Source organism: Phyllobates terribilis, unplaced genomic scaffold (genome assembly GCF_046119375.1).
Source record: "Phyllobates terribilis strain yellow unplaced genomic scaffold, ASM4611937v1 Scaffold_36__1_contigs__length_13169755, whole genome shotgun sequence".
Classification (NCBI taxonomy): domain Eukaryota; kingdom Metazoa; phylum Chordata; class Amphibia; order Anura; family Dendrobatidae; genus Phyllobates; species Phyllobates terribilis.
The window spans coordinates 4,335,334-4,350,919 of record NW_027362796.1 but is presented as its reverse complement, the minus strand read 5'-3'; the positions used below and the strand labels follow the sequence as shown (position 1 = coordinate 4,350,919).

Genomic DNA, 15,586 nt, shown 5'->3' with positions numbered 1-15,586 from the left:
TGGCGCGTTCATAGAAGCTGGATGCTGTACCTGGCTGGCATACAAAAATATGGCGAAGCCCACGTCAAAAGTTTTGGGAAAAATTAATTAAAAAATAAATAATAATTTAAGGACTGCATCTTTATTAACTCCTCAAATGTCATTTAGTGTTAAAATAATGGATTTATTTTAAAAAAAAATGGCGTGGGATCCCCCATAATTTTAGTCTCTAGCGGAGGTTAAGCAGACGGCTGGGGCAGATGTTTGAAGCCTGGGAAGGGGGTAAAACCCACGGAGCTTCCCAGGCTACTAATATCAGCCCCCAGCTGAATACCTAGCCTTTATTAGCTATTAAAATGGGGGACCCCCCCCAAAAAAATGACGTGGGGTCCCCCCTATTTTAATAGCTAGCAAAGGCTAGGCAGACAGCTGGGGGCTGATATTAATAGCCCAGGAAGGGTGCCATGAATATTGGCCCCCTCCCAGGCTAGAAACACCAGTCGTCAGCCGCCCCAGAAATGGCGCATCCATAGGATGCGCCAACTCTGGCACTTAGCCTCGCTCTTCCACGCTGCCCTGGTGCGGTGGCAGGGGGTAATAGTGGTGGGGTTCATGTCAGCGCCAGCTGCCATGAAGCCCAGGTTAGTAATGATGGGCGTCTATAAGACACCCCCATTACTAACCTACAAAGTGTTAAAAAGAAAAAACACACTACACCCAGAAAAAAATAATTTATTTGAAATAAAACACACAATTTTATTTAATTCTTAGTTTACTAAAAATAATAGTTACCTGTCCACGTTCCTGCGCTGATCTCCCATGCACAGCTGTCACATCTGGAGATGGTGACAGCTGTGCATGGCTGCTGTAAGCTCACGCTGCCGGGAACACGTCCGCTCCCGGCAGCGGGAGCCACTGACTGAGGTCACCGGAGTGCATTCAGGCAGCGCAGCTCCGGAGACCTCCTTTACGGCACTGCTGTACCGTGGGAATTTCTCACGATACAGCAGGGCCGTAAAGGAGCTAACCGGAGCAGCGCTGCCTGAACTCCGGTGAACCCTTACGGCCCCGTCATTCTAGCGGCGGCAGCGGTTCAGAGCGGTCACATTCTATGTGGCTGCTCTGAACTGGAGATCTTCGTGGGACACTCGTGGACTGCTACGGAGGGGTAAGGATAAGGTTGTGGTTTATTATTTTATATTTTATTACAGGAGATCGATGGCTTCGGGGAATTAGGTGTCTAGGTGAGTATAGGTGTAGTTTTTTATTTTTTACTTTATTTTAGGTGGCGATCGGCGGGGACAGGTAATGTATGAACTAATTTCTTTTAGGTAACCACTGGCCACCAATGACATGTATTTAACATTTATTGGGGACACAGTAGGGCAATTTAAATAGCAGGATCAGTCTGATGGGAACTACTGCTCCCATCGAGCTGATCCTGCTGGCAGGAGTGGACGGGGGACAGACATAGGCCGATGGGAGTAGTAGTGTCACATCGGCCTATGTCTGCCTGCACGCACACACCCGCACACACACCGCACACACCCGCACACATCGCACAGACACCGCACACACCCGCACACATCGCACAGACACCGCGCACACCCGCACAAACATCGCGCACACACCCCGCACACACACTAATCATGACGGTCTGATCGTCTGGGAGGTGAGGCTGACCTGTGCGGCCGTGGGAAAGTTCATGTGAGTTCATGCAGTCAAGCATGAACTCACATGAACCCTCTGAGGGCACCGCGGCTACTTCAAATGAACAGCTGATCGGCATCAGCTGATACCTCAGCTGTTCATTTGAAATAACCGGCGGGAAAGCGCAGCACAGAACGGGAAAGCCGGCGGTGAAGTCTTTTCACTGCCGGCTTCCCCGCCCGGGTCCTTCGCTCCCCGCTCCTTGGAGCTGCGCTCCCCGCCCGGTCCTAACTTACGATCGGGATGGGAGGTGGCGAGGGGAGCGGAGGATCGGGGTGGGAGGCTGCGGGGAAGCAGTATGGGGCTGTGTGATTGTTTAAAAGCCGGCGGCTTTATACCGCCCGCCGGCTTTTAAACAATCAGGAGAATTCTCCCCCGCTGGGATGGCATTCTGATGACAGGCTGGATCGTGCTGCCATCCAACTTGTCATCCTTCACAGACACTGCAGAGCGCAGGCATTATGGGAACTTCCGATTCCGGTATCCGATATTGTAAAAGTATCGGAATTAAGTATCGGAATTCCGATACCGCGAATATCGGCCGATACCCGATATTACAGTATCGGAATGCTCAACACTAGTTATGAGGCTTTGTAAGTTGTCCCGGTAGCGAGGATCTAGGAGGGTGGACACCCAATAATCAGCCGTGTTGAGAATGTGGGCGATGCGGCGGTCATTTCTCAGGCACTGCAGCATGAAATCAACCATGTGCTGCAGACTGCCAACTGGCCAAGAAACGCTGTCCCCTGCTTGAGGCGTGATCTCTGCCTGCTCTGCATCACCCCACCCTCGCTCTAGATACTGACTACTAGAGCATTGTGTACCTCCCTCCTCTGGACAGATGTCTTCCTCATCCATTGACTCCTCCTCATCCTCCTCACAAAGTGTCCCCTGCCTAGGTCTTTGTGAGGAACCACGTTGCGCAGACTGTAGAGAATCAGATGGCATTTGTGACTCCTCATCCTCCACTTCCAAAACCTTGTCCCTTAGTGCTTGCAGTGTTTTTTCAAGCAGGCAGATAAGGGGGATAGTCATGCTGACTAGTGCATCATCTGCACTCGCCATCCTTTTGGAATAATCGAAGGCATGCAAAACGTGGCAAATGTCCTTCAAAGAGGCCCACTCAGTGGTGGTGAAGTGTGAACGGCGCGCACTGCGACTTTTTTGCGCCTGCTGCAGCTGGTACTCCATTACTGCTGCCTGCTGCTCACACAACCTCTCCAACATATGTAACGTTGAATTCCACCTGGTGGGTAGGTCACATATGATGCGATGTTCCGTAAGACGTAATCGGCGCTGCAGAGCTGCAATGCCTGATCTTGCGTTGCTGGAACGCCGCAAGTGAGCGCACTCTATGCGGACCTTGTGAAGCAGTGCATCAAGATCCGGATAGTCCCTCAAAAAACTCTGCACAACCAAGTTGAGCACATGTGCCAGACATGGGATGTGAGTGAAGTTGCCTAGGCCCAGAGCTGCCACCAGATTTCGGCCATTGTCACACACTACCATGCCTGGCTGGAGATTCGCTGGCACAAACCACACGTCGCTCTACTGCTTGATGGCATTCCAGAGCTCCTGTGCTGTGTGGCTTCGATTCCCCAAAGAAATTAATTTTAATACGGCCTGTTGACGTTTGGCCACAGCTGTGCTCATATCGGTCATCATAACAGGTAACCGTTCACGGGTCGATGTGGAGGTAGACCGTGACGGCTCCTGCAGCGCTGATTCAGAGGAACTGGAGTATGAGGAGGAGTCAATGTGTACAGACTGGATTCCTGCAGTCCTTGGAGTTGGCAGAACACGTACAGCGCCACTCTCAAGATCTGTACCCGGCTCCACAACATTTACCCAATGGGCAGTGAGGGAAAGGTATCGTCCCTGTCCATGCTTACTGGTCCACGCATCGGTGGTCAGGTGGACCTTGCTACTGACGGCGTTTTGTAGCGCATGTTTAATTTTTCCCTCCACATGATGTTGCAGGGCAGGGACGGCTTGCCTGCTGAAATAAAAGCGGCTGGGCACGTTGTATTGTGGGACTGCCAATGCCATAAAGTTACGGAAGGTGTCAGTCTCCACCAGCCTGAATGATAGCATTTCAAGGGCCAGTAGTTTAGCAATGCCAGCATTCAGAGCCTGTGCTCGGGGGTGGTTTGCCGAGTATGGGCGCCTTTTCTCCCATGCCTGTGCTAACGATGGCTGTAGACTGGCCTGGGAGTGTGAGGATGACAGGGAAAGTGGTGCTGTGGGTGGAATTACACTGTGTCTCTGTACAACAGTGCCAGAGATTCTTCCATGGCGATCCTGTGAGGAAGCCGAACCAGCTGTGTGTGAGCTGGAGGAAGAGGCTACAACACGAGCTGAAGAGGTATTAGGTGGCACTGTAGGTTGGCCTAGGTCTTCAGTGTGTTTTTGTAACTCCACCACGTGCTTGGTCCGCACATGTTTCCACATATTTGTGGTATTGAGGTTACTGACACTTTTCCCTCTTTTCACCTTCTGATTACACTGCTTGCATTTGACAAAGCAAATGTCATCTGCAACTGTGTCAAAAAAGGACCAGGCACTGCAAGTCTTGGGAGCGTCCGCTTTGGATTTTGGAAGAGCCATGCTCCTAATGGGTGCCTAAGTGGAGGCTACAGGCAACCAAGTCTGCCCCCTCCCTATCCCTCCTTTTTGGGCTGTTTGGGGAATCTCTTCCTCAGAGCTGCTCCCACCACCTTCCTGTCCCTCACACCATGATGGGTCAAGGACCTCATCATCTACACCACCCTCTTCAAACAACTGCTTCTCCTGGGTAGTCTCGACAGCACAGTACGCACCAGAAAGAGGCACCTGAGTCTCATCATCAGATGCATACTGAGGTGTGCTGCTGACCATAGGCACTGGCCCACCCGCCTCTTCAGATTCAGAGAGACAAAACGGTTGCGCATCACTGCATACTACCTCTTCTTCAAATTCTCGAATTCTGCTTGGCTGGCCCCCTCTTTCCAAGCCAAGAGATTCAGAGAACAGAAGTAGAGATGGCTCCTGTCCAGGGCTCTCTGACTGCCTGGGCAATTTGGCAGGTGGTGAAGAGACAGATGGGTGCTCTTCAGTGCTCTGGACCTGAGGGGATCTGGAACTAATTGAAGTCGATGCGTTAGCTGCCATCCATCCGACAACGGCTTCAATTTGGTCCTCTCGCAGTAGTGGGGTACGGCTAGCTCCTACAAAGCTGCGCATAAAGGACTGTTCCCTGGTAAAACTGGGGGATGCTGAGTCACTGGTGCCCGCAGCAGGCACAGAATCCCCACGTCCTCTCCCTGCAGGCACAGAATCCTCACGTCCTCTCCCTGCAGAAACTCCACGACCACGACCACTCCCTGCCTACTTCATCTTGGTAGTCTGATAAAGATAGGCAGAAAAGTACTAAGGCCTTAGTAAGCTTATTCCTGAACAGCTGCTAACATGTATAAGAAACACTAATTTTATAAAGTATGGACTAGACTTTAATATGAGCTAATGTGGCCTACACAACTGTAAAGTGGAGTGTTTGGTGAACTTTATTTAGTTTTTTTTGTCACAAAAAGACACTGGATGTGCCCAAAGATGTAATACCGATAGTATCACAAACTTTTTGTAGCTATTACAATGTAGGAAGGTAACCTACAATGCAATAGATGAGGCTACAAAAAATAGGCTAATACTAATCTGGCTAGGGCTGCAGGGCGCAATGCTGCAGAAAGGCTCCTCTAACTACTCCTATATAGTGTGTTTGGAACCAATTTAGCTGAATACGGATGGAACCACCACACTAATAGGAGATATCAGGAAAAATTATGAATTGTCAAAAAAGGACAATGTATGAGGCAGTGACACACACTGAGTGCACTACAACCAGACGTGGCTGAAGCACACACTGCAGGGTGAGCTGCACTCACACACACACACAGACCTTGCAGACAGCCGTGAACAGCGCAGAGAACTGTGCACTAGCGCTGCATGGCACAGCGATTTATAAAGTAGCTTGGGTAAAGCAGAATAGACCAAATAGGTAGCTAAAACTGTCCCTCAGAACAGCAGCGTCCTATGCCTAACTGAATTCACAGCAGAGTGAGCTCAAAATGGCGGCGGCGGCTTTTATAGTGCATCATGACATCATTTCAGCAGCCAATCACAGCCATGCCATTAGTTAAGATGCCTACATGCCTAACAGGATGTGCCCACACTTCTTAGGATCCTCATTGGCTGAATAAAATGAAACTGGCTCATTGCATTATGGGAACTTCCGATTCCGGTATACGATATTGTAAAAGTATCGGAATTAAGTATTGGAATTCCGATACCGCGAATATCGGCCGATACCCGATATTTCAGTATCGGAATGCTCAACACTAATTATAACCCCAGCCCCTGAGGAAGCCAGTCATCGAATGGACATAGAGAGTACTACTAAGAAGTTGTACCGATGGACCTCAGCCAGTGAGGTCCTCACAAATCAACTGGGAGCTTAGAGTAGCTCTCAGGGGCCGTAGTGACACAGGGGATGATGGGCCTTCCCATAATGGTTTGCTGGACTGTTGTGGCTTGTAACAAAAGTTATGTACTGCTACATGTAACCAGAAAGTTCCTGACTGCTTCTTCTGCATTATGCATTCATACGCTGCATTCAATCACGCAGTTAAATCTGCATGTGTTCATTGAACAATGCGGATTTACCACATCTAATACATTCTATTGTGGAAATTTCTGTTTGCGGAGACTAGTGTCTCCACAACAGAAATTAACATGCTGTGGCTCGTAAACCCGCACCACCGGTGAGTTTATGCAACGTCAAATAGAAGCACCTTGGGCATGGGATTTCTATAAATCCCATCTACTGTGCTTGTAATGTGGAATGTAGCGTTTTATACGCAGCGCAGGTGAGCTGCATCCAAAACTCTGCTATTCCTGATCGTGGGCACGTACCCTTGGACATTGTTCTTCCTCATTCATCTCCACATCATCTGGTCCAGGCTTGCAGAGTCAGGAGATATGAGTTCTCTATATATATATATATATTTTTTTTTCCTTTTGAGGTTGGGGGGTCCACTTATAGCTATTGTTGTTATGGACGTGACTTACCTAACATTGCGCAGTGAATCTGTTTTCACTATAGTGACTGATATTTCTTGTTGATAAAACTGTGATATTTTTTTCACTTTAAACTTTTTTTTAAACAACACTGATTAGTGTGATCATACAACATACAAACCTCTGATTGCTCCGGTGATGCACTGTACTACTGTAGTGCCGTGTATTATCCCTGCCTGTCAGTGTAATACTAACGACTCCATACATATGAGATAAGTGTTGCCTAAATGGTCATTTGGCAGATGGCTTTCTCTCCCAACTCTACCATACACACAAATATTCCAGCTTTCCTGTGGTTTGTATGAGAGCGTCGCCTCCAGACTCCTCTAGTCGAGGATTATCTACAGGAAAAACAAATGGATTAGCCTCTGAAATTCAGGATGCCAGATCCTTCCCTGCCCTGACATCATCTGTCCGTAGGCCCCGAATACATTGTATAGTCGACTAAACCCCACTGAAATCAGTGCTTTAATGTAACTTTAGTCTAATGTGTATGGGGGTGTTAAAAGGTAACTTATTACTATCGAGTACTTGGGTGAGGAGGGGAATTGAGCCGAACATTGTCAAACCTTCATAGATGCCATGTTTCCTTTTGACAGCAGCAAGTGGTTAAACTGCCAGGGTTTCTGTTGCAGACGCACCTGTGCCATCTCTGCAGTGTACATCTATGTTCTGGTGCCCTAAAGAGTTATTTTTTTTTTAAAAACAAATGTTTAACCTCTTAAGAAATAACAATGGGCCTAATACGTTTTGCAAGTTTCTTTCTTTTTACAAGAATTGTTGGTGCCAGTTTTCTTTTGAAACATTTTAATATCTGATTTTTTTCTGGTGTATTTCTTGTAATATAGGAAAGCCTGAGTCCAGAAATAAACCCCATAAAAAACTGTATATGGAGACTTTGGTATCAAGTAATTTCTGTCCGCGGTGTTTGTGCAAACAAAAAAGCTTTTATAAAAGCCTCAAACTTCTGTGTGTGAATCAGTCATGAGATCTAACATGGTAGAGCCCGGGGAAGACGGGAAACATTCATATAGATGGCTGGTGGTGATGTAGTAAGTGACAGACTCTGGCCAAAAATGTTTCTGGAGCTGTAGTAGAAGATGAAGATGTCGTCCTCATCATGAAGTAGTTATTTCTCATGTCACGTGTAGTGTTGAGCATTCCGATACTGTAATATCGGGTATCGGCCGATATTCGCGGTATCGGAATTCCGATACTTAATTCCGATACTTTTACAATATCGGATACCGGAATCGGAAGTTCCCATAATGCCTGCGCTCTGCAGTGTCTGTGAAGGATGACAAGTTGGATGGCAGCGCGATCCAGCCTGTCATCAGAATGCCATCCCAGCGGGGGAGAATTCTCCTGATTGTTTAAAAGCCGGCGGGCGGTATAAAGCCGCCGGCTTTTAAACAATCACACAGCCCCATACTGCTTCCCCGCAGCCTCCCACCCCGATCCTCCGCTCCCCTCGCCACCTCCCATCCCGATCGTAAGTTAGGACCGGGCGGGGAGCGCAGCTCCAAGGAGCGGGGAGTGAAGGACCCGGGCGGGGAAGCCGGCAGTGAAAACACTTCACCGCCGGCTTTCCCGTTCTGTGCTGCGCTTTCCCGCCGGTTATTTCAAATGAACAGCTGAGGTATCAGGTGATGCCGATCAGCTGTTCATTTGAAGTCGCCGCGTTGCCCTCAGAGGGTTCATGTGAGTTCATGCTTGACTGCATGAACTCACATGAACTTTCCCACGGCCGCACAGGTCAGCCTCACCTCCCAGACCCGTCATGATTAGGGTGTGTGCGGTGTCTGTGCGATGTGTGCGGGGTGTGTGTGCGATGTTTGTGCGGGTGTGCGCGGTGTCTGTGCGTGCAGGCAGACATAGGCCGATGTGACACTACTACTCCCATCGGCCTATGTCTGTCCCCCGTCCACTCCTGCCAGCAGGATCAGCTCGATGGGAGCAGTAGTTCCCATCAGACTGATCCTGCTATTTAAATTGCCCTACTGTGTCCCCAATAAATGTTAAATACATGTCATTGGTGGCCAGTGGTTACCTAAAAGAAATTAGTTCATACATTACCTGTCCCCGCCGATCGCCACCTAAAATAAAGTAAAAAATAAAAAACTACACCTATACTCACCAAGACACCTAATTCCCCGAAGCCATCGATCTCCTGTAATAAAATATAAAATAATAAACCACAACCTTATCCTTACCCCTCCGTAGCAGTCCACGAGTGTCCCACGAAGATCTCCAGTTCAGAGCAGCCACATAGAATGTGACCGCTCTGAACCGCTGCCGCCGCTAGAATGACGGGGCCGTAAGGGTTCACCGGAGTTCAGGCAGCGCTGCTCCGGTTATCTCCTTTACGGCCCTGCTGTATCGTGAGAAATTCCCACGGTACAGCAGTGCCGTAAAGGAGGTCTCCGGAGCTGCGCTGCCTGAATGCACTCCGGTGACCTCAGTCAGTGGCTCCCGCTGCCGGGAGCGGACGTGTTCCCGGCAGCGTGAGCTTACAGCAGCCATGCACAGCTGTCACCATCTCCAGATGTGACAGCTGTGCATGGGAGATCAGCGCAGGAACGTGGACAGGTAACTATTATTTTTAGTAAACTAAGAATTAAATAAAATTGTGTGTTTTATTTCAAATAAATTATTTTTTTCTGGGTGTAGTGTGTTTTTTCTTTTTAACACTTTGTAGGTTAGTAATGGGGGTGTCTTATAGACGCCCATCATTACTAACCTGGGCTTCATGGCAGCTGGCGCTGACATGAACCCCACCACTATTACCCCCTGCCACCGCACCAGGGCAGCGTGGAAGAGCGAGGCTAAGTGCCAGAGTTGGCGCATCCTATGGATGCGCCATTTCTGGGGCGGCTGACGACTGGTGTTTCTAGCCTGGGAGGGGGCCAATATTCATGGCACCCTTCCTGGGCTATTAATATCAGCCTGGGAAGCTCCGTGGGTTTTACCCCCTTCCAGGCTTCAAACATCTGCCCCAGCCGTCTGCTTAACCTCCGCTAGAGACTAAAATTATGGGGGATCCCACGCCATTTTTTTTTATTTAGTCCCTAAATTATTATTTATTTTTTAATTAATTTTTCCCAAAACTTTTGACGTGGGCTTCGCCATATTTTTGTATGCCAGCCAGGTACAGCATCCAGCTTCTATGAACGCGCCATTTTCCGGGGCGGCTGCGGACTGCAATTTTCAGCGGGGAGCAGAAAGCTTGGGCCTCCCTGCGCTGCAGATTCCATCCCCCAGCTGCCTAGTTGTACCTGGCTGGACACAAAAATAGGGAGAAGCTCCACGTTTTTTTTTTTTTTTTTTTAATTATTTCATGAAATTCATGGAATAATTAAGAAAAAAAGGGCTTCCCTATATTGTTGTGTCCAACCAGGTACAAATAGGCAGCTGGTGGTTGGGGGCAGCCCGTTCCTGCCTGCTGTACCTGGCTGGACCCAAATATAGTGCAAAGCTCCACGTCAATTTTTTTTTAATTATTTCAGGAAATTCATGAAATAATTAAAAAAAAATTATGTGGGGCTTCGCCCTATATTTGTGTCCAGTCAGGTACAGCAGGCAGGAACGGGCTGCCCCCAACCACCAGCTGCCTATTTGTACCTAGCCGGACACAACAATATAGGGAAGCCCTTTTTTTTCTTAATTATTCCATGAATTTCATGAAATAATTAAAAAAAAATACGTGGAGCTTCGCCCTATTTTTGTGTCCAGCCAGGTACAACAAGGCAGCTGGGGGCTGGAATGCCGTCACAGCCAGACACTGAGGAGTGGAAGTATGCCTGCGCTTCTCAGTGTCTGCGGGATGACAGGCTGGATGGCAGCGTTCTGCTGCGGTCCAGCCTGTCATCTCGATGTAGCAGAGCTGGAGCCGTCGTGGGAGCCATGGAAAGGTAAAGATGAGGTTGGTTTATTATTTTTCTTTTATTGCAGGAGATCGTTGGCTTCAGCTGGAATGGGCGTGATGGTAAGTATGGTTTAATTTAGAACAATAAAGAATTGTGTGTTTATTTCAATTAAAGGACTTTTTTCTGGGTGTTTGTGTTTTTTTTAAATACTTTACTAGAAATTCATGGTGGTCATGTCTAATATTGGCGTGCCCCCATGAATTTCGGGCTTAGGGCCAGCTGATAATGCCAAGCTGGCCTTAACCCCTTTATTACCCAGTGAGCCACCGCACCAGGGCCCTGGATGAGTTGGGTACAGCGCCAGAAGATGGCGCTTCTATGAACGCGCCATTTTCCGGGGCGGCTGCGGACTGCAATTTGCAGCGGGTGGGGCCCAGAAAGCTTGGGCCTCCCTGCGCTGCAGATTCCAGCCCCCAGCTGCCTAGTTGTACCTGGCTGGACACAAAAATAGGGCGAAGCCCCACGTTTTTTTTTTTAAATTCATGAAATTCATGGAATAATTAAGAAAAAAGGGCTTCCCTATATTGTTGTGTCCGGCTAGGTACAAATAGGCAGCTGGTGGTTGGGGGCAGCCCGTTCCTGCCTGCTGTACCTGACTGGACACAAATATAGGGCGAAGCCCCACATCAATTTTTTTTTTAATTATTTCATGAATTTCCTGAAATGATTTAAAAAAATTGACGTGGGGCTTCGCACTATATAAAAAAAGGGAAGCCCTTTTTTTCTTAATTATTTCATGAATTTCATGAAATAATTAAAAAAAAAAAATACGTGAAGCTTCTCCCTATTTTTGTGTCCAGCCAGGTACAACTAGGCAGCTGGGGGATGGAATCTGCAGCGCAGGGAGGCCCAAGCTTTCTGCCCCCCCCCCCCCGCTGAAAATTGCAGTCCGCAGCCACCCCGGAAAATGGCGCGTTCATAGAAGCTGGATGCTGTACCTGGCTGCATACAAAAATATGGCGAAGCCCACGTCAAAAGTTTTGGGAAAAATTAATTAAAAAATAAATAATAATTTAGGGACTGCATCTTTATTAACTCCTCAAATGTCATTTAGTGTTAAAATAAAGGATTTATTTTAAAAAAAATTGACGTGGGGCTTCGCCCTATATTTGTGTCCAGCCAGGTACAGCAGGCAGGAACAGGCTGCCCCCAACCACCAGCTGCCTATTTGTACCTGGCCAGACACAACAATATAGGGAAGCCCTTTTTTTAAAAAAATTATTTCATGAAATAATTAAAAAAAAATTGACGTGGGGCTTCGCACTATATTTGTGTCCAGCCAGGTACAGCAGGCAGGAACGGGCTGCCCCCAACCACCAGCTGCCTATTTGTACCTGGTTGGACACAACAATATAGGGAAGCCCTTTTTTTCTTAATTATTCCATGAATTTCATGAAATAATTAAAAAAAAAAATGCGTGGGGCTTCGCCCTGTTTTTGTGCCCAGCCAGATACAACTAGGCAGCTGGGGGCTGGAATCCGCAGCGCAGGGAGACCCAAGCTTTCTGGGCCACCCCCGCTGCAAATTGCAGTCCGCAGCCGCCCCAGAAAATGGCGCGTTCATAGAAGCGCCATCTTCTGGCGCTGTACCCAACTCATCCAGGGCCCTGGTGCGGTGGCTCACTGGGTAATAAAGGGGTTAAGGCCAGCTTGGCATTATCAGCTGGCCCTAAGCCCGAAATTCATGGGGTCACGCCAATATTAGACATGACCACCATGAATTTCTAGTAAAGTATTTAAAAAAACACAACACCCAGAAAAAAGTCCTTTAATTGAAATAAAGACACAATTCTTTATTGTTCTAAATTAAACCATACTTACCGTCACGCCCATTCCAGCTGAAGCCAACGATCTCCTGCAATAAAAGTAAAATAATAAAGCAACATCATCCTTACCTTTCCATGGCTCCCACGACAGCTTCAGCTCTGCTACATCGAGATGACAGGCTGGACCGCAGCAGAACGCTGCCATCCATCCTGTCATCCCGCAGACACTGAGAAGCGCAGGCATGCTTCCACTCCTCAGTGTCTGGCTGTGACGGCATCCAGATGAGCCGAGGTCATGTCCAATGAACTCAGCTCACCTCATGTACGTCACTGACAGCGTGGGAAAATTCTCCTGCACTCAGCACTTCAGCGTGAGAATTTTCCCACGCTGTCAGTGACGTGCATGAGGTGAGCTGAGTTCATTGGACATGAACTCGGCTCATCTGGATGACGTCACAGAGAGACACTGAGGAGCGCAAGCATGCCTGCGCTTCTCAGTGTCTGCGGGATGACAGGCTGGATGGCAGCGTTCTGCTGCGGTCCAGCCTGTCATCTCGATGTAGCAGAGCTGGAGCTGTCCTGGGAACCATTGAAAGGTAAGGATGAGGTTGCTTTATTATTTTACTTTTATTGCAGGAGATCGTTGGCTTCAGCTGGAATGGGCGTGATGGTAAGTATGGTTTAATTTAGAACAATAAAGAATTGTGTCTTTATTTCAATTAAAGGACTTTATTCTGGGTGTTTGTGTTTTCTTTTAACTTTGACTATGGGGTTAGTAATGGGGGTGTCTTATAGACGCCTCTCCATTACCAACCTGGGCTTGATGTCAGCTGGCATTATAAGCTGACATCAACCCCAACCCTATTACCCCCTGCCACCGCACCAGGGCAGCGTGGAAGAGCGAGGCTAAGTGCCAGAATTGGCGCATCCTATGGATGCGCCATTTCTGGGGCGGCTGACGATTCTAGCCTGGGAGGGGGCCAATATTCATGGCACCCTTCCTGGGCTATTAATATCAGCCCCCAGCTGTCTGCCTAGCCTGTGCTAGCTATTAAATTAGGGGGGACCCCATGTTATTTTTTTTGGGGGGTTCCCCCATTTTAATAGCTAGTAAAGGCTAGGTATTCAGCTGGGGGCTGATATTAGTAGCCTGGGAAGCTCCGTGGGTATTACCCCCTTCCCAGGCTTCAAACATCTGCCCCAGCTGTCTGCTTAACCTCCGCTAGAGCCTAAAATTAAGGGGAACCCCACGCCAATTTTTTTTTAAATAAATCCTTTATTTTAACACTAAATGACAAGTACAGTAATCAACACTGTCACTGTACTTCATATATATGTGACTGACATGTTTCTATCTATCTAATCTATGTGTGATTCTCTATTCTTTCTATTCTAAATTGTCGGGTACAGATGCTGAATTGCCGGCCGGCTTTCTTAAAGAGACGGTGCATGAAAACACTATTATTTTTTTAAATAAATCCTTTACACTAAATGACAAGTACAGTAAGCAACACTGTCACTGTACTTCTTATATATGTGACTGACATGTTTCTATCTATCTAATCTATGTGTGAAGCTCTATTCTGTCTGTTATAAATTGTCGGGTACAGCTGCTGAATTGCCGGCTGGCTTTCTTAAAGAGACGGTGCATGAAAACACTAATATTTTTTTTAATAAATCCTTTACACTAAATGACAAGTACAGTAAGCAACATTGTCACTGTACTTCATATATATGTGACTAACATGTTTCTATCTATCTAATCTATGTGTGATGCTCTATTCTTTCTGTTGTAAATTGTCGGGTACCGGTGTATGCCGCTGATGAATTGCCGGCTTTTCATGTCATTCTACATTATTCTTAGTTGTTTTACTTCATGTAGAATTAACCTACAAGGAAAGAAAGGGTTTATTTTCATTCCGATATTTGTGTCCCATTGACTTGCATTGGTTTCCGGTATCGGAATCGGCGATATCCGATACTTTTTGGGTATCGGCCCGATCCAATCCGATACGATATTTCCTGATATCGGAAGGTATCGCTCAACACTAGTCACGTGTAATGAATATCTCCTGCAGTATTGCTAATGCCGATTCCAGTGTCGGTAAATGAGACGACAATTAGTGTTATGGAAGATGAGTCTATGAGAAACGCATTCAACTGGAGAGGAAGAAACTGCTTGTTTTCTGTGGCATAAAATATATAGGTTTTATTAGTAGATGTGAAGAAGAAAACTAAATACTGTAAAATAATAAATCTCCTCAAATGTTTCCCTTATTATCTCCAGTAATTGTATTATTACACAGGATTTTTATGATGTTACATCGGCTCATCTTCTTCTCATTCAGTTCTCTACAATATCAGATCCTCTCAGTGAAGATCTTCTAGATAAGAGAATTTTCTTGATTTACCCATCAAAGATGGATATGGATAGAGACAAGATGGCGGAGAGGATATTACACCTCACCCTAGAGATCCTCTTCCGGCTTACTGGAGAGGTGAGAGATTCTGATGACGTCACATTACATCATTCTTATCTATGGGAATAACAGATGGACAGAACTGGAGAGGTGAGGACTCTGGAAATGTCTGGAGTGAGATTTATTAATGTGTCTCTCCATAACCAGGATTACACAGTAGTGAAGAAGACCTCTAGTGAGCGCTGTCAGGACCCTGCGTCTGAGGGATGGAGAAGACCCCTGAGCCCAATCACGGGGCCTCCACCTTACACCCTGATACATGAGGACATCAATGACCAGAAGATCCTAGAACTCACCTACAAGATGATTGAGCTGCTGACTGGAGAGGTGACACTGCTGGGAATGCTGGGACATTATACAGTAATGCTATGAAGAGATCAGGGGATGACTGTATCATTGTATGTGTTAGGTTCCTATAAGGTGTCAGGATGTCGCTGTCTATTTCTCCATGGAGGAGTGGGAGTATTTAGAAGGACACAAAGATCTGTACAAGGACATCATGATGGAGGTTCCCCAGCCCCTCACATCGCCAGGTAATAGACAGGACTAAATACACATGGCCTATAATTATCTGTATGTAAAGGATGAATTCAGTCCCTGTATGTGTTTCCTCC

The 15,586-nt window shown here is 47.2% G+C and overlaps 1 protein-coding gene across 1 annotated transcript in view; it reads left to right on the top strand.

Moving 5' to 3' along the window:
• The window catches only part of LOC141182797 (uncharacterized), a 40,925-nt gene that overhangs the window by 14,232 nt on the left and 11,107 nt on the right, over positions 1-15,586 (top strand). The window contains exons 3-5 of the mRNA XM_073660909.1: positions 14,841-14,990; positions 15,120-15,299; positions 15,382-15,505. Coding sequence (XP_073517010.1) covers positions 14,913-14,990; positions 15,120-15,299; positions 15,382-15,505 — 382 coding nt within the window. The 5' untranslated portion in view covers positions 14,841-14,912. The remainder of the gene's footprint in view (positions 1-14,840; positions 14,991-15,119; positions 15,300-15,381; positions 15,506-15,586) is intronic.